This window comes from Toxotes jaculatrix, chromosome 17 (genome assembly GCF_017976425.1).
Source record: "Toxotes jaculatrix isolate fToxJac2 chromosome 17, fToxJac2.pri, whole genome shotgun sequence".
Lineage (NCBI taxonomy): Eukaryota > Metazoa > Chordata > Actinopteri > Toxotidae > Toxotes > Toxotes jaculatrix.
In genome coordinates this window covers 8,214,644-8,240,778 of record NC_054410.1, presented here as the reverse complement: position 1 = coordinate 8,240,778, position 26,135 = coordinate 8,214,644, and the positions used below count along the sequence as shown (strand labels likewise).

General features: G+C 41.3%; 3 protein-coding genes across 6 annotated transcripts; all 3 read left to right on the top strand.

Annotated features, from left to right (window-relative positions):
• Positions 1 to 610: 610 nt before the first annotated feature.
• Positions 611 to 13,171, top strand: LOC121197288 (serine/threonine-protein phosphatase PP1-beta catalytic subunit-like). The gene is made up of 8 exons (XM_041060834.1): positions 611 to 678; positions 4,730 to 4,861; positions 10,228 to 10,458; positions 10,550 to 10,654; positions 10,799 to 10,870; positions 11,167 to 11,318; positions 11,990 to 12,124; positions 12,234 to 13,171. The coding sequence occupies exons 1-8, from the start codon at positions 627 to 629 to the stop codon at positions 12,336 to 12,338; spliced, it is 984 nt and encodes a 327-aa protein (XP_040916768.1). The 5' UTR covers positions 611 to 626; the 3' UTR covers positions 12,339 to 13,171.
• A 1,783-nt stretch (positions 13,172 to 14,954) lies between these two features.
• manea (mannosidase, endo-alpha) lies at positions 14,955 to 18,905 on the top strand. Of its 3 annotated transcripts, none has more exons than XM_041061546.1 (5): positions 14,955 to 15,066; positions 15,883 to 16,504; positions 17,058 to 17,167; positions 17,363 to 17,439; positions 17,615 to 18,905. In XM_041061546.1, exons 2-5 carry the CDS (start codon positions 15,991 to 15,993, stop codon positions 18,246 to 18,248), a joined length of 1,335 nt encoding a protein of 444 aa, XP_040917480.1. In that variant the 5' UTR covers positions 14,955 to 15,066; positions 15,883 to 15,990; the 3' UTR covers positions 18,249 to 18,905. The 3 variants fall into 3 exon arrangements, with proteins under 3 accessions (XP_040917480.1, XP_040917481.1, XP_040917479.1); XM_041061547.1 differs by having other exon boundaries at positions 14,987 to 15,155; XM_041061545.1 differs by having other exon boundaries at positions 14,987 to 15,225.
• Positions 18,906 to 21,685: 2,780 nt separating this feature from the next.
• On the top strand, positions 21,686 to 25,203 carry fut9a (fucosyltransferase 9a). 2 transcript variants are annotated; one of them, XM_041060901.1, is made up of 2 exons: positions 21,686 to 21,695; positions 24,113 to 25,203. In XM_041060901.1, the coding sequence occupies exon 2, from the start codon at positions 24,121 to 24,123 to the stop codon at positions 25,201 to 25,203; it is 1,083 nt and encodes a 360-aa protein (XP_040916835.1). In that variant the 5' UTR covers positions 21,686 to 21,695; positions 24,113 to 24,120. The 2 variants fall into 2 exon arrangements, with proteins under 2 accessions (XP_040916835.1, XP_040916834.1); XM_041060900.1 differs by lacking the exon at positions 21,686 to 21,695 and adding an exon at positions 23,802 to 23,833.
• The last annotated feature ends 932 nt before the right edge of the window (positions 25,204 to 26,135 follow it).

Genomic DNA, 26,135 nt, shown 5'->3' with positions numbered 1-26,135 from the left:
CATACATTAGGGGGAAGAACATTTACTCAAGTATTGTACTTAGTACAGCTTTGAAGTGTTTGAACGTTTGTATTTACTTGAGTATTTTCATTTTGTGCAATTTTCACTTTCACCATTACTTTATAACATATTGTGGTACAAAGGGAACTAAAATGAGCTCCACATGGAGCTGATGGCAGAGCTGTTGTAATAAATTGCCAAAGATTGTACAGGTGTCCCTGATTAAATGGCAACTGGGTGCAATAACTCTTACAGGGGAGATTCTGCTGAAGAAGTACATTTTGCTGACAGCTTTTTTGTAGTTTTACTTATTTTAAATTCATGGCTTTTCTTGTAAATGTAAGGACCTGAAAATTTCTCAATAAAACAGCAGACAGTTGAAATTGTGCCTGTGTTTTAGATCAGTTTCAAAATAATAGCGTGTATGCTGGAATGAGCTGAAAATAAGATACATGTTTGTCAACCTAAAGTCAGGAATAAACTCTTTTAATTAATATAAAGGTGGCTAAAGTACGTTTCAATGTAGTCACTCTCTCACCTACTGTTACTGTTTTCTTGACAACCGCGCCTCCTGGTGTCTGTGAGGGGAATCGAACCGGCTAACACTGTTCAACATCAGTGTGAAGATGGCGGAGGGTGAATTGAACGTGGACAGCCTCATCTCTCGGCTTCTGGAAGGTGAACAACTTTAACACAGTCTATGACATTAAACAGAGCCAGTGTTTCGGGTTGACTCGGGCTGCCGTTAGATTTATGCTGTAACTAACGCGGCTGCCTCAGAAAACGCAGGGAAGTATTAGCTTGTTGGGCTAACGTCAGCCAGCCGTAACGGTGTATCCCCGGCTAGCTCTGGTTAACGTTACCGTTAGCTGGCCGTGTTTATAAACACTGTCAGCGGTAAACGCCTACATCTCTCAGTTTTCGCTGTAATAGCTACGTTACTGTTGCGAACTAATTTTATCGTGTCGTGGTCTTTACTTTAGCGTGTGATTAAACTTTCTGCCATATACATATTTTTTTTTTGCTGTGTTCTGGCTCATTTATTTGCCAAATTATCTACGGCTGGTGTGTATCGAGAAGGAGGGGCTGGGGACTTTTGTCCTGTTCGATATAACATTAAAATAAAGCGTAGAAGAATTTCACTTGGCGTTTACGGTTGCGTCGATCACATAGGTTAAGTTATTTTTTTTCCCTAAAGCATATACACCGATTTTCAGCAGCGCCCCTGCCCTTGACACGGTTAATTTTTGCTCCATGTCCGCGCTGCCTGAGAGTCGTAGTTATGATAGACTTCAGATTCTAATGGTGACCTGGTTAATGTCACAATACTGGGAAGAGGAATCTTTTGACACTTTAGTAAGCAGTGCACATAGGCCTACATTCAAGATTAAAAGCCAAATAATTAGCTAAAGCGTTCCTCTTATAAGAAATGTCTTTGTCACTACATCCTGGTCAAACTTAGCTTGTAAGTTAGTCTGGTTTGTGTGAGGCAGTCTCATCTTGTGCTGCTCACTCCTCACCGGGTTTGTAGGTGTGTTTTGGTGGGCAGGTTGCTGTAATACAGTGCACTCAATCACACAGGGCCCATGATGCACACACGTTGACTTTAAATGTGTTAGCACAGGTGGATAACAGCACAAATGTGGGACACTGAAAAATTAGAATAGCTTAAGAACAACTGTCTGTTTATCTGACCTGTTCACAAAACTGTTCACATCTACAGGTTAAACTCATCATCTTGTGTTACTGTGTTCACAGTCACATTGTTTCTTTTGTACTTGGTAAATCAAAGGAATTTTTGTTGTTGTGTGAGGACCAGATTTTGGATTTGGCAGAGATAGGGATGTGCAAAAATCCTTCTGTGTTGGCTGTCCACCTGCTGTAGAGAAGGCGGGGAGTTTTTTGTTCCCCCCATGAGATATGCTTTGAGTCAGACCAGACCACTAAGGCAAATTCAGCTGTCCTTGGCATACTTTCCACCAGTATCTGTGGCTCTGTTGGAGATGAAACTCTATGCCAGCTTTGAAATGCTAAGATTTTGTATTTATAATTATTGCTGCAAAATGCTGTCACACTGAAACTGCCTTGTGTTTCTTTGTTGGTTAAATTTTAAATGAGTTGACATGAGTTAACTACCACATGGTAAAATCAATTGAAAATAAATGGAAAAAAAAACCCATTTCTTCACAGCCTGCAATCAACTTCTTGTCCATTTTCCACTCTCGACTGTGAAACAAAATCACATCTAGTGTCAACAGAGTCATGATCATCAGTCATCTGAAGGTTTGCGGTAATTGGTATTTGACAGCTAGTGACTGCGACTTGTGGCTTGCCATTTTTCTCATCTAGAGAGCTTGTTGATCCTCCACACACTGCGATTCCCTTGGCACTCAGCTTGGACTGCAGTGACTGTGATTGTGCTGCTCATATTTTTAATACAAGTTGGACTTGGCACTGGCATCTGTCAGTGGTCAGTTTTGTTGTGATCTTGTTGGTGTAAAATGGGGATGGTGTCTCTTTCCTTTTGTCATGCTAATGACTTTATAGAGAGTTAGAATCAAGCATGGGTTGTTGGTTTTGTACAATGAAATTTAATCTAATGAGCAAATCATTTAAGAATATCATAAATGCCAAATAGAAAGCACAAGATGCACCCCGGTTTCTATTTTGTCTCCCTGTGATAGAGAAATGCCACCACCAGAGCAGAAGTATTTCCTAGTTGATTTCAACAACAGGCTGTTATATTTATTGATAAAATGAGTCTGGATCCAAAGGGAAGAAACCGAGGCAACATAAAGTTTTCAGATCTGTTCAGCACATTTGTACCATATCAGGAAACTAATTCTCCAGAGCTAAGTTTCTAAACCAGATGATTTGAAAGACCTTTAGCCTTCATTCTGTGTCCCAACATCACATAATAGCTCACTGTATGTTTTGCTGTCTGAGAAAATGCGGTCTTGTGGAAAAGCCAAGTGTCAGTGAGAGTACTTATTTATTGGAATTAAAACTTATGAAACACTCTGTCACTTTCTCCAGGCACGTGTACAGTCACGCACACACGCACACACATAAACAGTGATTTGGTTTATGATGGTGGCAAATCCTTGTCATTGCTTCATTTTAGCCTTTGCCCCTCAATGTTCTTAAGAACGTAATCTCTTTTAAAAGTGCCAGCCTGCAGAAGTGCGAACAGTGAAAGGTTCAGTGTTAAAGCCGAGCAGGCTAAGCATCCAAGCTTAACTCGCTCAGCTCTGATGAGGCCTGGCCATTGACTGAAGAGCCCTACTTCTGCAATTTCATGCTTCACACCATACTCAGCACATGGGTATGAAGCAGTGCATATACAGTAGATGGGTGATAAAGAAAAGTGATGGTGTAAAAAGCAACCGTTAATGGAGGTTGGTGGCACCCTGGAATAGTTTTTGGCACACAGACTCACCGTCTGTGAGGATCCATATTCCTCTGGTTTGCTCTCTTCTCTCAGATTTGGTTGGATTACATGACTAATGAGACAGTGGCAGTGAGGGAGTCTTGGGTACGGTGTGGAAGTAGCATGTGTGTTGCACACGTGTGCGTTTATGTATGCACAAAAATGCATTTACTAAGCTAAGGGAATTCCTCACCAATGCACCAGTTAATCCATTTTAAACCGCTCCTTGTTTGGCCTTTATAGAATTTGTCATCCTTTAAGGAAACAAAAAGGCAAGGAAGAAAAGGGTTTAAGGAAATTTCCTTTCTGACTAACACAGTTTTTTTTGCCAAGCTCATCTATCCTTTTAAAGGTTGTCAAGCTTTAAGGCAGTACCAAAATGGTTAGTTATTACATAATTCCTCAGTCAAGGATTTGTTTATTGCTTTTGTTTCCATCATCAATGGTTCATCATCACGTGCTTTGATTTGCGTTTTTGTGACGTCAAACTAGGACTCAAGTTAAATGGGCTCTGTAGGCACGGTCCAATTACCTTGAGTCTAATTGATCAATTTAAATGAGGATTATAAGTCCGTCCTTCAGCCTGTTATTCGTTTATTTGCACTTCGGCTCATGTTTAGCCTTAGCACTAGTTTTTTTTTGTGTGTGATGCCACGGGACTTATGGTGTGCTGTTTTGCATACTGTTTTTACGAGACTTTCACTAACCAAAGCAGGAATAAAAACACAAATATCAAATATTTCAGACACAGATTTTTTTTAACTAAGTGAAACTATAAGTCATATATTCTGGCCTCCAGGTAATATGATGAGGAAACAGTTTTTATGGATATCCTCACTTTTCATATCTCCCAACTATTTCGACTGCTGACTGTAGCCAGCGTTGCAAATTCTCACTCCTATTTTCATCGGCGCAAGATAAATCTGCACCCAGAGCTGTGGCAGAACCCCAGAAAGAAGGCTTAAGCTAACAGTGCAACTACACAGCCAATAAACCCACACCACTGCTGAAGATGCAAGCTGCTCTCGTGGTCTAAGCAGTGGGTTTCTTAAGTATGGCTGAGATTTAGCAGCTATAAGCTACAGAATCATTACGCCCACAGCTCATCAGATTTTAAGATTGCTTTGTTGTTCTGCCATAACTGTTTTTTCCCTTGGGTGAAAAATTATTCTATCGTGGCCTCATTCTGATGAACTTGGTGGTGTTTGGGGTTCCCAGTGTTGCTGCATTAGCACTTACATTGATGATAAAAAAAAAACAAAACTATAGCACTGACAGGGTCTTTTCTCTTCTCTTCAGTGCGGGGATGTCGCCCGGGAAAGATAGTCCAGATGACCGAGGCAGAGGTGCGGGGCCTCTGCATCAAATCCAGGGAGATCTTCCTCAGCCAGCCCATCCTGTTGGAGCTTGAGGCACCCCTGAAGATCTGTGGTCAGTGTTGTATATTTCTGTCCTTGTTTTAGGTCATTTTCTCACAACCTCATGCTCATTTTTGCTTGTTTACTTGCTCGTTCACCTCGCTTTCACTCTTTTGTGACCCTCTGTGCTGTATAACATACTCTACTATGACAGTAGAGAATTTAGAAGTGCTTCCTTTAAAGCACTTCTAAATTGAGAGGTTTACAAGCACAGGGAGGAATTTTAAGAGAATAATCTGAAAATAACTGCTTAAATAAACAAACAAATAGTAATTTACACAATCACTAGCTGCCTGCCAGATACATTCGTGATTTCTGAAAATGAGTCCAGTGCCACTGTGCATTTACCCCACTACTTGAATTGACATACTGCACTTCAAGTGAGTAATTAATGGCCATGACAACAAACTGTGCACCAAACGTAAAAGCCTGTTCACTTTTCATAAGCATAACAAAATGTCAGCACTTTTTATATTTGCTTTTTCTGTGGTCCAATAATTGATTTTAGAAGCACTGTGTACAGTTTGAAGATTTACCTATAACCCTTGACAAATGTCACAACAGCAACACCATAATATTAATTTGTGAAGAGCAGCTCAAACAGAAAGCAACATTTTGACTCTGAAGGGTCGGGTGCACCAGTGGCAAACTCCCACTCTGCAGAGCACAGCCTGGTTTGCACGGCCCAGAGCAGCAATCTATTTCTTTGACGCAGAGTTTACTTATGTAACCAGGCAGGATAACACTGCCTCAGCCTGGGTCATATATTAAGCCACTGTTATTCTCTTGACTTGACTGCCCTGTGTATGTCACCAAGCTGTACATGTAGGGGAGTTGCAAATATATACACCGATGGCGTATCACTGTGTTACACACATAACATAGACGAGCAGAAGTAGAGCAAAGAACCACATATTGGCGAGTTAGCTCCTTCTCAACTTGAAATAGCTACCACTATCACTATCTCTAGCTGGCTGCTGCACATCTCAGCACACTCCCACATGCTTTATCTCCTCCCCCAGTGTAGTGCTGTAACTGCAAACAACTCTGAACTGCCTAATATATGTGCCAGTCCTTGAAAATACAGCACACCAGCTCATATAGTGTATATGCTCAGGCGTACACACAGTTCATTTGTGGCTCTCCTCATACCAGTTTCCTCCCACACACATTTACTTTGTTTGTTGTTTTGTAGGCCTCATATTGTATCAACCTCTCATGGCAGTATTTGTATTTTAAGTGATAAATGTTGTTAAGGGAAACATGATGAATTTTTGATGAAGTCTTATTGATTTAGTTTCTTGTCAAATTGAATTTTGAGAGAGTGATGGTGTCCATGTATCTGACACTACTGTGATCACAATCACTGGTTTTAATGGCCTTAGATGCCTCCATCAAAGTAGACGTAACCCTGACACATTAGTCATATAAATGAGTCTGAGGTTGTGCTATTTGTCACTGTGTGAGGTATCTTTGTCTCTCTTTTACTTTCTTTTTTCTTTTGCTGCTGCTACCAAAACTCAGGCTGCTTACTTGCATTTAGCCCACAGCTGAATAACCCATGGCAGACTTTTGGGTCACCAGCACTGACTATAAAAGACATAACAGTGAATGACTTTAATTATTTACTAAGGTCGCATGGATCAGGTTCTGTATTTACCCTCTCTCACATGTTAACCTTAATGCCACTGGCACAGTTTTGCCCAGACTGGCAGCTTTGATATTATTGATTTTATCATTTATTTAAACAGAATAATATAAATTTGGATTTTTCATTGTTGTTGACAATGATGTTCCTTGTGCAGTGATACGAATAATAATAATAATCAAATCCTCATTGTAAGGACGTGTTAGATACTAATTTAGTTGCTAAAATAATCTAGAGAGATGATCATGATTAAAAGCCACCCTGTAATCACAATCCTCTGCAAAATTGCCACGTGGTTGCACGTAAACCATAATAGGACCTTGCTGCTTTAAAAGAAAATGTATTTGATTAGCTAGGCTGTTGAATTAGCTGTAGAAAGACCACAAGCATGGCTGCTATTTGTATGTGTAGGTGTTGATTCTGCATTAACATTTATCATACATTTTCAGACTCGCAGCAGTTGAATAGGATGACTTTAATTATTGTCTGACGACAAGTACTCACTGAAAAGTAGCACAAACAGTTCACAGACATTGTAGAATGCACTGCAACATTTTCAAATGCAAAAGTTAAAGGATAGGTTCATAATTATTTAGATTTTGTCTTCACACACTTGCCACGTGTCCTAACAGTCATTGAAACAGGTTTTGCTCGCTGTATTCATTCCTCCTGTGTAAACTTGCCCTTAGGAGATCCCTTGTGATGGGAGACAAAATCCACAGTCATCCTTCCATGTCAAAATGTATTCCAAAGCTTATCTGACAATAATATGGGGCTTCAGCTGTCAGAGTGGGACAAATCAAGTCTTCCAAAGTTACAGTCTTCTTTCCTTTTTTTCTTGTGGAACCTTTTTATGAACATCAGCCTGTTTTCTTTGTTGTGTGAAGTGGATCCTTTGTTACATGAAAATGATTTTAATGCCAAGTGTCACGCCATCTGGAGCAGCAAAGACAGACTTCTATTGCTGTGATGAACAATTGGCAGTTTCCTGAGTGGTTTTGTGTTCATTTGTTGTTATCATTTTGTAATGTGCTCTGAGCTTTATTATTCCTCACACTGGTGTTGTATTTTTATGTGGGTGCTTTTGAACCAGCTGATCATTTGACTACACAAGGTCGTGCAACTGCATGCTTGATTATAGCTTTATTGCTTAAGTACCCGTGTCGTAATGTTTGGCTAATAAAATGGCCATTACATTGTGCAGACATAGGCATCATTTTGTTTTATTGTTTATTTAATCATTACTTATTTGATTTACCTTTTAGCCTGTTATTTCAGTACATAAGAGCAATGCACCATGGATATAAATATTTCCTATATTTTGCCATGAATATCCATTTACATACCCACAAGGATGTCATTAAATACACTACTGTGCACTTATTATTGTAGTGCTGTGTTATGACCTTTGCTTTTATATTGTCTTGTCTTTTGAGACAAATCTTCCTCATTTATAACAGTGACCTCAAGTTCAGTGCTCTTTTTGTTTTGGTTTTTTTTTTTTTGGTTTTTTTTGGGTTTTTTTTTTTTGGCTTTCTGCCTTTTGCTCTGCCTTTTAAAGCCTAAATCTCTGTGCTATTCTTGGACTGTTTTGACACTGCAGAGGCAGTGCTGAGTAAATAATTCACTGTCATCGTACAATTCCTTGTGAGATGGCAGGCGGGGGGTATCCAGTAGATAGCCAGTCCTGGGGAAGCTCACAAATTCATGTACACAGCAATAACTTGGATGAAACTAAATCATGCAGCAACTCTTAGTGTGATAGTTGGTCTAAAACTAAACTCAGGTCCCTTTTCTGGAGGCAACATGACAGACAGCCAATCAAATTGAGGCTGCTTAATAATTCCAGATAAGAAGAAGAAGAAGTAACGACTAAACAACACAATGGAAGTAGTTTGGTATGCCATGAATGAAAGAGCATTATTTTTTAATCCAGTTTATCCAGTTTTTCTACAGAGCTACAGTTCAGCTGAAGTTAGATCTGCTCTTACAGATTTTACTAACCGGAAACTGTTGCTGCAGAGATTACAGTCTATGTTGCCCCGTGTTTGCATCTACCATTTTATCCAAATATGGCTTTGTTCCTAAATTTCTTTCACTCCTTTGATAAAACTGCAGCGCAAATGAACAAGGGGGATTGTGTATTGCTTCGTGTCCATTTCTTTTTTGTCCTCTGTTTTTACTCAGCCCTCTGTATGTACTCTGTTGTCCATTTTCTGTCTGCCATGACCATAAAAATGTCTGTGTTGATCAAAGTCAATGTTTTCACGTTTTATGTGGTATTTGTAGGTTTAGGCAGTTCACAGGTCTGTTTGCTGAGAAACAAAAGTAATTCTTGTTTTGGTAAAGTCCTCACCACAAATGGGTTCGCCACCCTTTCACTCTCCTATGAGAAGATAAAACTCCAGTGACCTGGATTATGATGCGGTAGCACTGCATTAATACTTTAACAGTTGTTTCATTGAAGTGTTGATATTGTATTATTAATGTGAAGGACCGTGAAGGTGTTACCATTACCAGTACTTGCATCAAACCTCTAGATGGCAAGCTGGGGCTGCATGTCCAGGACAAAGAAAATGATTGATGGTGAGACACAAACCAACTGGCTTAGCACAATATGAACACGGAGCATGAGACAGAGCTAAACTTCATGCATTCAGAACTATTCATTTACTCATTCATTTGCACAGAAAAGTGTGCTTTTACATGCCATCCCTAGACAAAGGCAAAAATAAATGTAGGCCTGTAGCCATATAGGTTTGGTGCCAGTTGTGGTTTGCGTTTTGGTGCCTAGATCACTGACGGGCATCATGAAATAGAAGAAACCATGCCAGCCACTCCAGTATAAAGTTGCAATTTCTGTTGGTTGTTTTAATCTCAAGGCCAGACAGCTGCACAGCATAACGAGACCTATTTCATTTTAATTTGTATTTGGTGCCATCTTGTAATGAAGCATTGCCATAAAAAGAGTGTGGCACATGTATTTGCTTTCCGTTTTGGTAACAATAAAGCCTGTTATTATTGTCCTAGCCCTTCTGGTGAGGCGCTCTGCAGTCATCTTTGTCTGGAGCACTTAGCCCAAATTAGACCAGCTCTTAGGTTGGTGCAAGAGGATATAAAAGGAAGCAGGTCTTGGTTAGGTGATGAAGTGAGGCTCCCCAGCAGAGATCCTGTGCTTTGGTGAGTGCGCCTCCAGCTCATCACTGCCTGACTGATGTCAAAGAGAGGAGAGGGCGACCCTGAATCCTGGGAGAGCTGTTAAAATTAAAGTTAGTTTCTGCGGATCCGTAGTTGTTCATCCTTTATTTTTGTGATTAGCCCGGATTGTAAGCGTTCTTTCCCTTGCTAGCTCATTTCCCACGGGCCATGGCATTGATCTGGTGGCAGCTGTAATGGCTCATTTTGTGTGTGTATCCATTGGTTTGCTCCTGCAGTCCCAGTAAAGCATAGCCACAGTCATATATCCCCACCAACCTACTTGTCTGGTCATGTTCTTTAATTTAAAAAGGAAAAAAAAAAAGCTTCAGAGAAATAGGAGCTGGTGTGTAAGCATATGCATCCACAAACTGCATCACCACAGTTTTTAGTAATCTCTACACCTCCACTCAACTATCTTAAATTCTTCTCATTGTTTTCCTCTCTATGTTGCACCCCCTCCCATCCTGGCACCTACAGTAAACTGTCAAATTAATGCCTTGTCTTCCCCCTGGCCTCTCGCATCCTCTCCTCAGGTGACATCCATGGGCAATACACAGATCTGCTGAGGCTCTTTGAATATGGTGGCTTCCCTCCAGAGGCAAACTACCTTTTCCTGGGCGACTACGTGGACAGAGGGAAGCAGTCCCTGGAAACCATCTGCCTTCTGTTGGCCTACAAGATCAAATACCCAGAGAACTTTTTCCTGCTCAGGGGCAACCATGAGTGTGCTTCCATCAACCGCATCTACGGGTTCTACGATGAGTGTGGGTAGAAGTGAATTCATCCTACACCCAGACATCCCTGAAGTACATATATAATTATATTACAATAATGTGTGTTTGTGTGCTCCCACAGGCAAGCGCAGGTTCAACATTAAGTTGTGGAAGACCTTCACTGACTGCTTTAACTGCCTCCCCATCGCTGCTATTATTGACGAGAAGATCTTCTGCTGCCATGGAGGTGAGAAGGCTACTGTTGGTACAGCACCCTCTCTAACCATTCCTACCCTTCTCCCAAATCTACACAGTGGCTTTTTGATGGCCTTTTTCAAAATATATCTGTAGTAACTCCAATGAAGAGCAACCTCTTTGATTTCTGTTTCAGGGCTATCGCCTGATTTGCAGTCAATGGAGCAGATTCGCAGGATCATGAGGCCAACAGATGTGCCTGATACAGGTACTGTGTGTGTGTGTCTGCACGTACTTGGGTGCAGCTCATCCTTGAACCTGAACATGTTCACTTCCTCTGGATTTCTCCCTGGAATTTAAGTTTACCTTTAAATGAAAACACCCAGCCTGTCTCTTCCTGAGCGAACGAGCGTTGCATCAGTAGATCTCCTGTGTTACATCAGCAAAGTCAGCTGGATTTTAGCACATTTTTCCTCCCTGTTGTCTGTCTATGCACTTCTTTCAGCTCCTTCCTGACTTACGTGACCCCTGTCTCCATCTCTCCTCTCCGTATTTGTTTCTCAGGCCTTCTGTGTGACCTGTTGTGGTCAGACCCAGATAAGGATGTACAAGGCTGGGGAGAGAACGACCGTGGGGTCTCCTTCACCTTTGGGGCGGACGTGGTCAGCAAATTCCTCAACCGCCATGACCTGGACCTCATCTGCAGAGCCCACCAGGTAATTATTAAGGGAATTAAGGTAGAGAGCCTGGATATGGAGTGTAAACGCAGGAAGCACACTGCAGGCAAATTGATCTTGCAGGGTGTATTTTTTCTTAGGGACTTAAAATTGGTAGGCCGTGCACTTTAATGATAGCTCACCTCAATTAGATTATGTGTCTTTGGTACAAGTAATTACTGGGACTGATACGAAGACACAGACCCCACAGCTAAACCACATATTAATAGACATGGTGCAACAGTGTAGTCACTAATTTTCTGCTCCTGTTTCATCAGTTTTTTTTAACCCATGTACTGTTTATTCTAAATTTATTCAGTACTCACTTATTACCTACCTTAATCTTTTTTTTTTTTTTTGCTTATTTAAAATGGAAAATTAATCCATGAATGACAAGCTACTGCTTGTGTTTGTCACACAAGACATCACACAACTAATTATTGGAATTGGAATAACTTTTCTGTTAATTGATCAAACAACGGAACAACTAGCACAAGAGCACTAACCACAGCTATTTTGGCTCTGCGCTGGGCGTTTCATATTGATTCAGGTGTAGGTGGTTTTGTACACTCAACCTTGATAGCTCTGTTGGATTCTGAAAGTAGCTGAAGATCTGTTTCTTAGTATTGATCGCTGTAGGTGTTGGAGTAATGTCATGTGCCTTCTAACAGGTTGTGGAGGATGGATATGAGTTCTTTGCCAAACGCCAACTGGTCACACTTTTCTCGGCTCCAAACTACTGCGGGGAGTTTGACAACGCAGGTGGCATGATGAGCGTCGATGAATCCCTTATGTGTTCCTTCCAGGTAGTGTAAAAATTACAGGGACGCATGTGCATTTATGCCGGGTGCCTTTTGATATTGCACACATTAGCACTTGCTCATACATCTCTCTCTTTTCATCTGTGTCTTCAAGATCCTAAAGCCCTCAGAGAAGAAGGCCAAGTACCAGTATGGTGGTGTAAATTCTGGTCGGCCCGTCACCCCACCCCGCACCACCCAAGCTCCCAAGAAGAGGTGAACGTACAGCCTTGGCTCTGCCCCTCCGGCTTACCCTGTCCGTCCTTGGTCTGCCATCACGGCAACCCCTGTAACTCCCCTGTATAGCAAAGATACAGGGCTTATCTAATTGCCCAAATCTTTCTCCTCTTTCTTCCCCACTCATCCACTCCTTCCCCAACTCCACTGACAGCTCTTTTCTTAATGTGTATGTGTACATAAATTTGCTGTGACCAATCTTTTTTTTTTTTTTGCCTGTTTGTTGGTATTTTTGATATTATTAATGAATAATCTTTTTGGTGGTTTTACTTCCAGTTCCATTTGAGATTTTCTGATTTTCTGAGGTTCTGTGTCATGTAAGGAAATGCCTTCTCTTTGTAGAGGGGCAAAGTGACTGAGTTAGAGGAATTCTTTTTCAGTTTCACAAAAACATGATGAGGATTGGAAATTGTTTTGCCTTGACCTCTCAAAAAACTGAGAGAATCCCTCAAACATATTTCAATGAGACTGAGATTTCCGTGCAGTGCTAAATCCGTAGACACAAATAACATCTCTTATATTCCAGTTTAACTGTTCAAACTCATTATAGCTTGTGCAGTGCTCTTTGTGGTTGGTTGTTGTGCACAAACACATTGTGTATATTTAACCATTGAAAAAGTGCACGTCCCTTTGAGTAGCAAAGAATGTGAAGCGACCGGCTTGAATGAAATATAGAGGCTAAATCAGATGCTGCTGGGAGTGGACGCGCTCTACCCGAACACAACACCCTCTGGGCATCAGTTCCTCCACTCTGTTATGTCCCCGCGTGCCTCAACACCATGCCCACACAAAAAAAAAAAAACATGCCACTTCTCACACAGACCTGTTATTGATATTTTCCAAGGTCCATTTATTATTTTTTCTCATCAGGATAATTTTCCCCCATGCAATGCTGTTTATTTACAGTGAAAAACGCTGAGAGTTTTTGTTTAATTTTGTGCCCATGCAAAGTTGAATCCATTCAGAGACATTTAACTAATGAGTCACTTATGCTCAGTATTTCACCTGCAGACATACTGGATAAATGGCGTGCTAAAAGTGCTTATAAAATTATGCTTTCCTAGTCTTTGCGTGAAGAAGCAGATAAGGATAGGAAATATCAAACAGCACTGGTTGCAGTTTTGCAAGCATCTAATTCTAAGTAGTAAACTAGTCCCTTACAGTGTTATAATGACAGAATAATTTAAATAACTAACAAGGTTTTACATGATCCACAGTGTTTAAATTGTTTAGTGCTGTATTTATAGAGCACACAGCAAACAAATAAAATGGACAGAGTTTGCTTTAGGAAGTTTTGTATTAAAATGTCAGCGATCCTCCTTTCCCATCACCCAAGCTGTTCAGGCACAGAATATTGAAACTGGTTGAGTTGGGAGTGGGTGACAGGACCAGGCAGTTTTGTTGTATGATAGTGATGCCACCTTGTGTGCAAATACAGTATTACAGTGCAAACTAGCACAAATCCCATGTTGTAAATTTTAAACTAGATGGCTCAAGATGGCATTTTCATTACAAGGCCAGCACAAAATGTTTGAGGTACTCCAGTTGTTTGTTCAAGTGACCAGCGATAAGCCTGGTTAGCTCTTCAGCTTCAGTGTACTGCAAATGAGATGCAGGTGACTTTTTGTGGGAAACAGTTGCCTCTTTTTCTTTCTTTCTTTCTTTTTGCTCTTTGTGGTATTCTTCTTTCTGTTGTATTTTCTCTATTCACATTGTTTACTTTTTATTCACTTAATTTATTTCCTAACGATGATAATAAGAAAACAATGAGGTGTTACCAAAAGCTGTTTTGCAATTTGTACAAGTTTGTTTGAAAGTCTATAAATTCAATAAAATGGATGGAAACTAAAATTATGTCTGTTTTTCTGATTACTTTGCAATATTGTTTGTCTCTATTCTGCTTCGAAACTGGAAACATTGCAAAGTTGCTCGCCCCTCTTCACTTTTTTTTTATCTCACACACATATGTAAAATTATTTTCCTTATTCTTCTTCTGTGCTTATTCAACACAGTGAGACCGTTCACACAGCTGAGGCCTGTGGAGACATCATAACCCAGTTCAAAACGTTCTGCATCGCACCTGAATACAACCAGAGGGTCAGTGGTAGGAGGAAACGTGCGCTCAGGTGGAAGTGAGACAAGATCCAAATATAGATGATCCACAGTCCCACTTTTAGAAAGAGGAGAGTGTAGTGGATGTTGCTCTCTGAGCTGAAGCTCTCCTGGGAAAAGAACTGACAAGTATCTAGTTATGGCTTCAGTGGTGTGGTAGTTTTTTTTTTTTAATTATTTGAATGTACTTTTCTCTATTTTCTACCACTTTGCAGATCTAACACTTGTTCAGTTAACCTTAATTTAGGTCGAAATCATTTTTATCTGCAGCCCTGACAATATTACATAAATACTTTTAATACTTTAAATTTATTGGTGTGTGTGTGTGTGTGTAATACACCCTCCCAAACGAATGGAGGCAGCATCTCCCTCTGTGATTCAGTGAAACCGCCTCTGTGGTTGTTGCTGATTGCACAGGACGCAGCACGTAACATCAGCCCAATATATAATGTGGATGGGTCGCAGTCATTGCTCACGGGAAGGTAGAGCATTTACAGATCTGTTACGTGTGCCAGCACCGCTACTGAACCAGAAGTGCAGGCTGTGTCCCGTCCGCTGCATAAAATGCAGTGAAAATTATTTATGAAGAGTCGTTCGAGGTATTTAACGGACTGTGTTTTTAATGTCATACGTCACATTTAAATACACACAGATGTAAAACGGAAGTAAGCGACGTGTTTGCTTGTCGGAGGGTAAAACTAATATTGTCACCGGTTATTCGTGGCTGCTGTTGACAAGTCCAAAGTTCATCAATGCAGGTAGAGCTAAAGTGGCTAATGTTGTTGGCATGTTAATTTTGTCTTTAGTCATCGATAACCTGCAGTATGTATGGTAAAACAAAGTGAGCATAATAACTGCTACTGTATTTTTGACACGACTTCCGCATCCAGCGCGGTCATTCAACATAGCACTGTAGCCCTCTCTGTCTTTCTCATGGCCGTAATAACCTCATACTGGGTTCGTGGGCAAAGTTTTGTCGCTGGGCCCCGGTTAACCCCCCACTGTATGTTTTAGTTTCATTATTTCCCCGAGATCTGAAACATAAGTCAATTAATTTAGGACATTGCTAGACAGCTATTTTTTTCTGCTTATCTCTGCCTTACATTGAAGTAAACTGAGCTACAGCTGCAACAGTTAGCTGACTAATCGATTAACCGCTTGACAGAAAATTAATCTGGAACTTTTTACAGATTTTATTCTTCTTCTCTTCTTTGGCTTAACATTACAGCTATTTGAATATCTTTTGGATATTCAGATGTTCAGACAAACCAAGTCATTTGAAGGCATCACCTTGAGCTCTAAGAATTCTTGATGGGCATTTTCTGACCTTTCATAGACCAAACAATTAGTTGATTAATCATGACAACTTTTGGCAGATTAATTGATATATATCCTTTGTTTGTTCAAACCACCAGGCTGAACAAAAACTCACTGACCAGGTTCCAATGGCATCTTGTCCCTCAACAGTCCCTCACTACTGTCCCAGCAATGAACTGTGGAAAGCCCCGAACACAGACTAAAGAATGGCAAGGTTTAGGCGCAGATCTTGCATCACATTAATTGCTTTGGTGTTGCTTGTCCTCATCATAACAGTGGTCTTGAAAGCGCTCACACCAGAGGACTCTCCGTTCAGCAGCCCTGTCGGCGTCCAGCTGTTTGCCGACAGAAAGAATGACAATCAGGTCCAGAGAGAAAACAACAATAAACCTGACCAGATCAAAATGAATGACTTTGCTAAGTCGGACAAGGATGAAGAACTGGAGGCAACGCTGAGGAAGTTTCCTCCTCCAAACTACTATCTCCATGCCTTCTACTACACCTGGTATGGGAACCCCAAGTTTGATGGCAAATATGTCCACTGGGACCATCCTCAGCTTCCACACTGGGACTTCAAGGTGGCTCAGGGGTATCCACAAGGGAGACACAGTCCACCTGATGACATTGGGTCCAACTTTTACCCCTCTCTAGGAGCTTACAGTTCCAGGGATCCCTCCATTATAGAGGCTCATATGCAGCAGCTACGTACAGCAGCTATTGGTAAGAGAGGGATTAATCTGTATTTCCCTCCAGGGCTGGACAGTAATTCAACATTAGCAATTTTTTTTGTCCAGTGAAGCCATTTTGTGATGAGATCATGATACTGTTATATTGGGAAAGGGCTAGGCTATATTGTTAATCACATGCTGATCTGATTAAGTGGGTTGGGTACTGGTTAGACCAATGTACATTAAATACAGTATCATCATTAATATCATTTTAGAATTCAGTATTTTTGCTATGAGATGCAAGACACCGACTAGAGCCACAGCAGTTTCTGGCCTCATGTGACCTTATTTAAAATGATACCAATGAGGTCCATGCAGGGAGGTATACAGGTTTTAGATTCAGAAAAGAGACAGCACTGATATCAGTTATCGGTATTACATATTGGTAGATGGAGTTGACCTATCAGAACCTCCCACTACGCATCTAATATTACCGCAATACCTTGGTATTATATGGATAATGTTTTTTATATTAATGAACAATCATGTGAGTGTGTTAATTCAGGTTTGAGGTTCATATTTGACCTGTAACTGTTTATTCTCAGGTGTCATTGCTGTTTCTTGGTATCCTCCTAATTTCAAGGATGACAATGGTGAACCAACAGATGACATTGTGCCTTTGCTGCTGGAAGTGGCACAGAAATACCATATTAAGGTCTGTATGAAGATGGCAGTGACTTTCATAACCATTTGTTTTGTAAGCAGTAGCTGACAAAATGTTTGATGTACAGAGTCCTTTAAAAACATGTATAATATTCCAAAGATTAAAATGAAATTTCAGAAAAATTAATGTAGGTAAGAATGTTTGTTTCTGCCAGTGTTTATTTTGCTGTCATTTCTGTGTTTACAGGTAGCTTTTCACATTGAACCATACAAAGGGAGAGATGAAGTCAGTATGTTCTCTAATGTCAAATACATCATAGAGAAGTAAGTAGTGCTTTGTTTCTTCAGTGTTGTCAGTCTCATGATCTTACACTCTCTGAGGGAGTCACACTGTCATTACTCATCGCATTAATCAATAACTATTGTGTTTGCATCAGTCTTTTAATTCCTTTGACATTTTCCTGTCTTTAGTTGTTTATCTGATAACTCTTCTCCTCAGATATGGAGAGCACCCTGCTTTCTTCAAGTACCGTACAAACACTGGCAAGCTTCTTCCACTCTTCTATGTGTATGACTCATATCTGATGAACTCTGAGCAGTGGGCCAAACTGCTAAAACACACAGAGAGTAACAGCATTAGGGATACCCCATATGATGCCATCTTCATTGCCCTTCTGGTAGAGGAGAAACATAAGAGGGATATCCTGACAGCAGGTTTCGATGGTGTCTACACCTACTTTGCTACCAATGGGTTCTCCTATGGGTCCACCCAGCGGAACTGGGACTCTATTAAGGCGTTCTGTGAAGATAACAACCTGATATTTATCCCAAGTGTGGGCCCAGGTTATATTGACACAAGCGTTCGACCCTGGAACTTCCAAAACACTCGAAACCGCATCAACGGCAAATACTATGAGACCTCGCTCAGTGCCGCATTAGAAGCCAGGCCTGATTTCATCTCTATAACATCTTTTAATGAATGGCACGAGGGGACTCAGATTGAGATGGCAATTCCCAAAACGAGCCAGACTGTGTATCTGGACTACCTGCCCAACAAACCTGCAATCTACCTGGAGATAACTCGCAAATGGGCTGCGATATTTGGTGGTGAGCGACGAAAGTGGCAGGAATGATCTGACTGAGAGCCGTAGCAAATGTTTATTCACAGTGGTATCAAATAATTACTTAAAAACCAAATGAAGTTCTAGTTGAAGAGTGGACAACAAAATGCAAATGCTGAATAATTACATGAGGAAAGCCAAATGATTTGCAAAGCCACGGGCAAGTGAGCTTCTTCATTATCTTAATTTTAGCTGCACTGGTGTATGTTATTTTTTACACTTGGGTGAATTATTGTTAATTTAACTGATGTCTTATTACTTCTAGCTTACACAGCCTTGCACATTTTGGGACTAATAATGTTACCCGCATGTTTTATCACTGTCTCCACTGTATCCAGGTGAAACTGTGCGTAGGCATGACTTGCCTTCCTGTAATGTGTGACTATATTAAACCTCAGCAGAAATAAATAAAGTACACCCTGGAAAGGATGGAAAGACACAAGTAAACAAAGCAGTCTGGTGGTACAAAGCTGTCGCCTCACTCTGCTTCCAACGCAGTCTCACCCCAAAAACAATACAGGAAAAAGCACGACATGCATCTTGAAATTTCAAAGGCATGTCAAGCTAAACTCTTAGGATGAATCACAGTGATGCAAACAGCAGGATTGTAGGGCAGCACTTCAGTTATTGAAACAGACAGCAACTCAGTGACAGAGTGGAGGGTAAAATCAAGATCATTTCTATCCCTGCAATACTGTGCTTTTCTATTAATGGTCTGTTACCATGGCACATAGCTGGTACATGTTCTCATGGTGTGTCAAAGTGATGTCTTTGCTTACATCACCCCAGACAAATTACCCCTCTGATTGTTTGGAACCCTGTTACTGCATGAATTCTCATATTAAGAACTTAAAATTCAGTTTCTTCATCACTTGTAGAATTCCATGGACTTAATGTTTTTAAAGGGCACTTCAGTGGGTTTTCGCATTACAATCAGCTCACTTGTCATGGTTAGTACTGTTCAGCCTGTGAAAACAGTTGCAGCTTTCTTAAAGATGCCACTGCTTCTCACCAAAAAGCATTACCTGTGTGCATGTGCATCCTCGTGTATGTTTACACGACAAACAAAAGTGACTTGCTAAAAAAAAAAAAAACCTTTAAAAGGGTGTCTTTAAGTCTGGGCAAATAACCCTGATGATGTCATCAAGTTGCACAGTACTTTGGCATCAGATAAATCTTCAAATCCATCTGTTACCCAAATTGCACCTTGCTGATATTATGTTGTGTCCCTCAGGTACCAGAAGCAACAAACTCCCACAAGACAGTGTTTTGTCTGACCGATATCTCGGCCTCTGCAGCTTTGAGTTTAAATGTTCTCTGTGCTCTTTTTAAGGAGTCTGTCAGAAGCCCTTATGGAAGAGCAACACTAAATCAATGGAGACCCCCTTTAAATCATTAATGAACGAGCTAATAGATATTACTGTTTGAGGTTTAATGGTGCAAATAACCCAAGTTTAGCCTCTCTGTATAATAATTCAACCACCCTCTTCAGTGAGGCGCTAGTCCTCTGTTCATTGTAGTATCAGCTGACGTAAATTACCTCGAAATTCTTTGACACTTTGCATAAACCATTTTCATTAATTTACTTAACTCACGCTTGAGTTATAGATGGGGGGGTGCATTATCACCATTGACTTGCGGTCACAGTTAAGCCTTTCGCTACATCACTACAAGGCGGCCATGCACTACAAATACCCTCCTTTTAGTTTGCTATTCGGACGATCAGTCGTTAGAGACCAAGTGAGGGGAAATTGTAGGATTTTTAAAGAATTTATTTATAAATTCCTGTGTAAAAGAAGTATTTGGTCACCTACAAACAAGCAAGATTTCTGGCTCTCACAAACCTGTAACTTCTTCTTTAAGAAGCTCTTCTGTCCTCCACTCGTTACCTGTATTAATGGCACCTGTTTGAACTCGTTATCTGTATAAAAGACACCTGACCACGGCCTCAAACAGACTCCAAACTCCACTGTGGCCAAGACCGAAGAGCTGTTAAAGGACACCAGGAACAAAATTGTAGACCTGCACACGGCTGGGAAGAGTGTGTCTAGAATAGGCAAGCAGCTTGGTGTGAATAAATCAACTGTGGGAGTAGTTATTAGAAAATGGAAGACATACAAGGTCATTGATAATCTCCCTCGATCTGGGGCTCCATGCAAGATCTCATCCCGTGGGGTCAAACTGATCATGAGAACGGTGAGCAAAAATCCCAGACATATATGGGGGGGACCTGGTGAATGACCTGCAGAGAGCTGGGACCAAAGCAACAAAGTTACCATCAGTAACACACTACGCTGACAGAGAATCAAATCCTGCAGTGCCAGACATGTCCCCCTGCTTAAGCCAGCACATGTCCTGGCCCGTCTAAAGTTTGCCTGTGACCATGTGGATGATCCAGAGGAGTATTGGGAGAATGTCATGTGGTCAGATGAGACCATATCTCGGCCTCTGCAGCTTTGAGTTTAAATGTTTTCTGTGCTCTTTTTAAGGAGTCTGTCAGAAGCCCTTATGGAAGAGCAACACTAAATCAATGGAGACCCTCTTTAAATCATTAATGAACGAGCTAATAGATATTACTGTTTGAGGTTTAATGGTGCAAATAACCCAAGTTTTAGCCTCTCTGTATAATAATTCAACCACCTTCTTCAGTGAGGCGCTAGTCCTCTGTTCATTGTAGTATCAGCTGACGTAAATTACCTCGAAATTCTGTGACAATTTGCATAAACCATTTTCATTAATTTACTAAACTCACGCTTGAGTTATAGATGGGGGGGGTGCATTATCACCATTGACTTGCGGTCACAGTTCAGCCTTTCGCTACATCACTACAAGGCTGCCATGTGAGACCAAGTGAGGGGAAACCTTCTGATCCGTCCTCAGCTCGCAGCACAAATGATTCACCTGTTTATTCAGATGAGAACCTTAAGCTGATGATTAAAGTGTAATATGCACTAACGCGGAATCTCAGCATCCCACACACACTGGAGCTCCGCCACAGCCTGCAGCTGCATTGACGGTAAACAGAGCAAGGTAGCGCATGGGCAGCCAGCAGGGAATTATTCCACATCGCATCACATCCCTGAGCATACATGGCGTCCTCACACACCGAGCCATGAATTTAGTGTGCAGGCTGACGGGGTAGCTACCAATTTTTTTTTCCTTCTTCTTCTTCTTTTATTTTTTTATTTTTTTTTGCAGCCATCATTCTCTGCGTCGGTGTGCAGCAGTCGGGAAGATTCAGCGCACATTGCAACGATAGGTACCATCATTTTTCGGGATCAAGACGATGGATGTGGTCTCATCCGGATCTATTCCTGCAAATACGGCGGACGGGCGCGATCCTTTTTTATGCCAGACGCATCCACATCGTCCGTATCTTGCAAGGTGTCTTTGAAAAGACTACGGACCTCTGGGGGAAATGAGAAGAAAGGTCTATTTTGACTCACGCCTGTCGAGATGGTGAGTGAAATGCATGGCTATTTTTTTTTCACCCTGCACCCCATGGCTGAGCAGCAGTACCTGGTTATGACGGCAAATCCTCGCCAGCTAATTAGAAATGATCTCCACAGAAAAATGTCACAGCAAATTCACTGACGGGTGCATTTCCATTTTCCTTTGGGTGTTTTATTTTTTACATGCACGTGGACAGTTTATGCTCTAGGGAATAAAAAGGGGTTTCTCTCGTGAATGTGACTTGTATTTAGATTGCACTCTTCTGTGTTTGCAGCTCAAATACTGTACATTTTTTTCGGCATCATTTTATATTTTGTGCGTTTCTGGTGCGCAAAAGGGCTGCTGTGCACGGCGACACATGAAATATTACAGTGGAAATCCGGAATATTCTCATCAACTTCAATGCAGTTTAACGCCGAAAGACAACCATTTTAAATAGTGGCACCACTATAGCATCACGTTTTAAAATGACCTTCAGTGCTCGGTAGCTGAAAATTAATTCTCACCTGGGATGGAGTGTCCTTTTACAACCAGTGCCGTGGCCTTCCTAACGGAATACACACAAATCAAAGTCTAAAAATATTTATATATAATTTTTGCAGGACATAATCGTCCCAAGAAAGACATAATCGCCTTTCTTGGGTCCTTTAGGCTACCTGTTAAAACCACAACAAGGATTTGATGCTTTACTGTGACTGATGCTCCCAAAATCTGTGGCTGCGTTTTTCTGCCTCTCTCCAGTCATTTCAAACGTAGCCCCGCTGCAGACTACTCACCCATGCGGTGCTCTTTTCGCGTCCCAAATACATCACAATGCATTTGACAAAACCCCAGCTATGTTATTTAAAATTTGAATGAATGCTTGAGCAGCGCACGTGTCTCACTCTGGTCCTATTTGTTGGTACGGAGATGGAGCTGAGGGAGGGAAAGGACTACTGTGTGAGCCATATTACCCTCTCATGTGAAATACTCTGACCTCAGCACCATCACCATGGAGACACTATAACTTTACCGCACACTGCATATTTAATAAGCCTGATTTTGATCTCTTCACTTCACTGACACTTAAGTCTCTCTGAATATACACTGTGTTTTACATCACATAACATGTGAGGGTATGCAAGGGCTGCATCCTCTGTAAAGCAAAGAGCTTATCACTGTTGCTGACAGAAAGCGTGGTTCAGTGCTGTAAGAGGATTTGCCTACATGAAAATGTATTGATACCGTAAGCCTTTAAAAGGAGTTACACTCATCTGGCCCTGGTTTATGTTGCCTTAGGGTGCATATCTGTGTACCTAAGTCACAGATGTGATGGTACGAATGGAGGAGATGAAGGGGCGCTGCCATATGTAAGGCCAATATAATTCCCCATATGGGTAGATGATGTGAAGAGTATCAGTGCTGGAGCTGATATCACTGACTTAAATATGTCAGTAATACCAGTTAGTGATGCATGGAATACACAAACTCATCTCTCAATGTTTATTTCTGCAGTCAATCTGCTTGTATGGCCTCTTTATGCAACATGCAGGTGTGTTGAGCCCCAGACAGCTGGAGAGTCAGGGGGCCTTTCTGCTCTCCTCAGCCTTAAGATGGCAGCATTCTCTTACAATACATGGTGAAAGCCAAAAACTAATAACAGCTGGAAGCTTACAGCCATGCTTAACTGGCAAATTTGAAACAATATCCATGATTAAATGTCAATTTTGCAATAACCTTGGTGTTTTTAATTTATTTTCCAGCTTATTTGAACGACTTATTTGTGGAGATAAAGCTTTTTTATTTTTCTGCACACTGGCTACTTATAACCATAACAAATGCATCCTGTTTTTGCTGTGATGGTTTGTTTCTTTTCTCTCACCTAGCCCGGACTGATTCTCTCTCTCTCTACTCACCTAAAGGAGGCATCATTGAGAAGACCTGTGCGTTCAAGATCAAACACACCACATTAGATCATTAAGGATCATTACTATTCTACATAAGAGCAAAGAGACATCTCTTCTCTTGTGACCTGCATTTTTTTTTCCTATGAGCACTAAATCACCACGAAGATCGATCCCGCCGTCGACCCAATGTAGAAACTGCTCCCCCTGATTCCCAGAACTACTCTTGCTTGGATTTCAGCATTCAGTCAAATCCACAAGGTTTGTATTATAATAAGCCCAGGGAGAACACACATTTCTTAATGAGTATTGATCCCATAGCAGGGTGTGAACTCATACATTATAACAAGAATAGGAACACTGTGTTCACATGCAGATGCTCACAAGCCAAGTGCACTTGACTGAGTCAATGATCCAGTATAATAGACTTTATAAACACATGGTGGTAACGTACAAGACCTTTATATGATTAGGTGATTAGTCTGGCTGTTCTATCTTGTGAACCATGACTTAATTCTTGCTTTTTTTCATTGGTTTCAGGACAGAGTATGCCATCTGCACCTTTTCACAGAATCCTACGACCCCTTCTGCTCGGCACTTTCATACTGGGATGCTTTGTGACTCTGTTTTTGATGTATTTTAAACCATCCACCAGCTGGTTATCAGGTCCCGTAGAGTCAACAGTATCCACAGACCGGGTTAAGAACCTCTTCTCCACCAAGAGTGATAAAAACGTGACCACCGTGCTGATCTGGCTCTGGCCCTTTGGACAAACCTATGACCTGAGTGTCTGCAGCTCTCTCTTCAACATCGAGGGCTGTTTCATCACAGCAGACAGAAACCTCTACAATAAGTCGGATGGGGTCATCATCCATCACCGAGACATCTGCACTGACCTGTCCAACCTGCCGCCGCTCCAGCGACCATCCTTCCAGAAGTGGGTATGGATGAACTTGGAGTCGCCATCACACTCATCCCAGCTGCCAGGGATAGAGAACCTGTTCAATCTGACTCTCAATTACCGTCAGGATGCTGACATTGAAGTGCCTTATGGGTCCATCGTAGCAGCCGAGGGCGAGGAGGACTTTGTCCCACCCAGCAAAAACAAGCTGATCTGCTGGATTGTGAGCAACTGGAACCAGGACCACGTGCGGGTGAAGTACTACAATGAGCTGTACAAACACATTGAAGTTCATGCATATGGACAAGCCTTCGGGGAGTACATCTCTGACCAAGACTACTTCCCCACCATTGCCAGCTGTAAGTTCTACCTGGCTTTTGAGAACTCCATCCACAAAGACTACATTACTGAGAAACTGTACAACCCGCTCTCTGTGGGGACAGTGCCAGTGGTTCTCGGCCCGCCCAGGCAGAACTACGAGAACTTTATCCAGGGAGACGCTTTCATCCACGTGGACGACTTCACCTCGCCCAAGGAGCTGGCCGATTACCTGCTGCTCCTGGACAAGAATGAGGAAATGTACCTCAGGTACTTTGAGTGGCGGCGGCACTTTAAAGTTAAAAAAGCCTATTTCTGGGCAGAGCACACATGCTTGGCTTGTGATTACCTGCGTAGGCACAAGGAGTATAAGGCATTCAATAACCTTGACAAGTGGTACTGGGGTGGATAGTGCTTTGAAGGGCTATGCAGTGCTTGTTTTGTTATTGAAGGCAGTGCTTTAAGATTTTTGTCCTTCGGTTGACATGAAGGTTCATTACTGTTCTGTCCAGAGCTCCCGAAAGATGTTTTTCTGTTGGTTCAGTGGCCCGGTGAGATGTCCATCTTGTTTTCTTTTAATTTGCAAGCCAATTTTCACTAAGCCTTACTTTGCCTTTTGCATTATTCAGTTATTACCTATATTTGTTTTTTATGAATTACAAATGCACTACATTTTTTATTATTTCAACCCATGTTTTGCTTAACGTGACCATTTGCTGCTATTTTTTATGTTTTTGTTCAATTATTCGTATGAACGCTTGATTGCATGAATGTTCCTGTATGACAGATGATATTCATGATGCAGGGTTGTTGTTGTTGTTTTTTTTTTTTCTTTAAACTTCACCTTCTCATGAAATGGCACACAGCGGACCTTGCAATAGTAGACTGCAGAAGGAGACTGACATGAAAGTGAAAATATTTATGTAATATTTATTCAAGTGAGGCATTATATGATAAAAAAAAACAATCTCATCTGTGCTAGTGATGCAGTCACCTATGCAGTGTTTACTGAACTCAAATGTGAAAGTAGTTCAATTGTGTCATGTACATATTGTGAATTTTTGGAATTATGTAGCTGTCATTTTTTCCATATTTTTGTAACTTTGCATTTGCACTGCTAATCTGTTACCTATCTTTACACATGTACAGTAAGCCAGACGGTCATCGTGTTGTGTGGTTGTTGATGGCATATGGTGATCATTACCCCAGTAGTCTCCGACAGCAGATGTGACTCTGCTTTGTGAGAGGGAGGTTACTATTTTAATTTTGTTGTGAATTGTTCATTGTCACAGGTTATGTGTCAGTGCGGTTGGATCCCATGTGGATGATGATAGTACAGTACAG

Excerpts from the sequence above, each read along its gene's own strand:
- manea (XM_041061546.1), top strand. The coding sequence starts at position 15,991 with ATGGCAAGGTTTAGGCGCAGATCTTGCATCACATTAATTGCTTTGGTG. Across the intron at positions 16,505-17,057 it reads GCTACGTACAGCAGCTATTG|GTGTCATTGCTGTTTCTTGG; the intron begins GTAAGAGAGGGA and ends GTTTATTCTCAG. Across the intron at positions 17,168-17,362 it reads CACAGAAATACCATATTAAG|GTAGCTTTTCACATTGAACC; the intron begins GTCTGTATGAAG and ends CTGTGTTTACAG.
- fut9a (XM_041060901.1), top strand. The coding sequence starts at position 24,121 with ATGCCATCTGCACCTTTTCACAGAATCCTACGACCCCTTCTGCTCGGC.
- LOC121197288 (XM_041060834.1), top strand. The coding sequence starts at position 627 with ATGGCGGAGGGTGAATTGAACGTGGACAGCCTCATCTCTCGGCTTCTG. Across the intron at positions 10,655-10,798 it reads GATCTTCTGCTGCCATGGAG|GGCTATCGCCTGATTTGCAG; the intron begins GTGAGAAGGCTA and ends TTTCTGTTTCAG. Across the intron at positions 12,125-12,233 it reads CCCTTATGTGTTCCTTCCAG|ATCCTAAAGCCCTCAGAGAA; the intron begins GTAGTGTAAAAA and ends TGTGTCTTCAAG.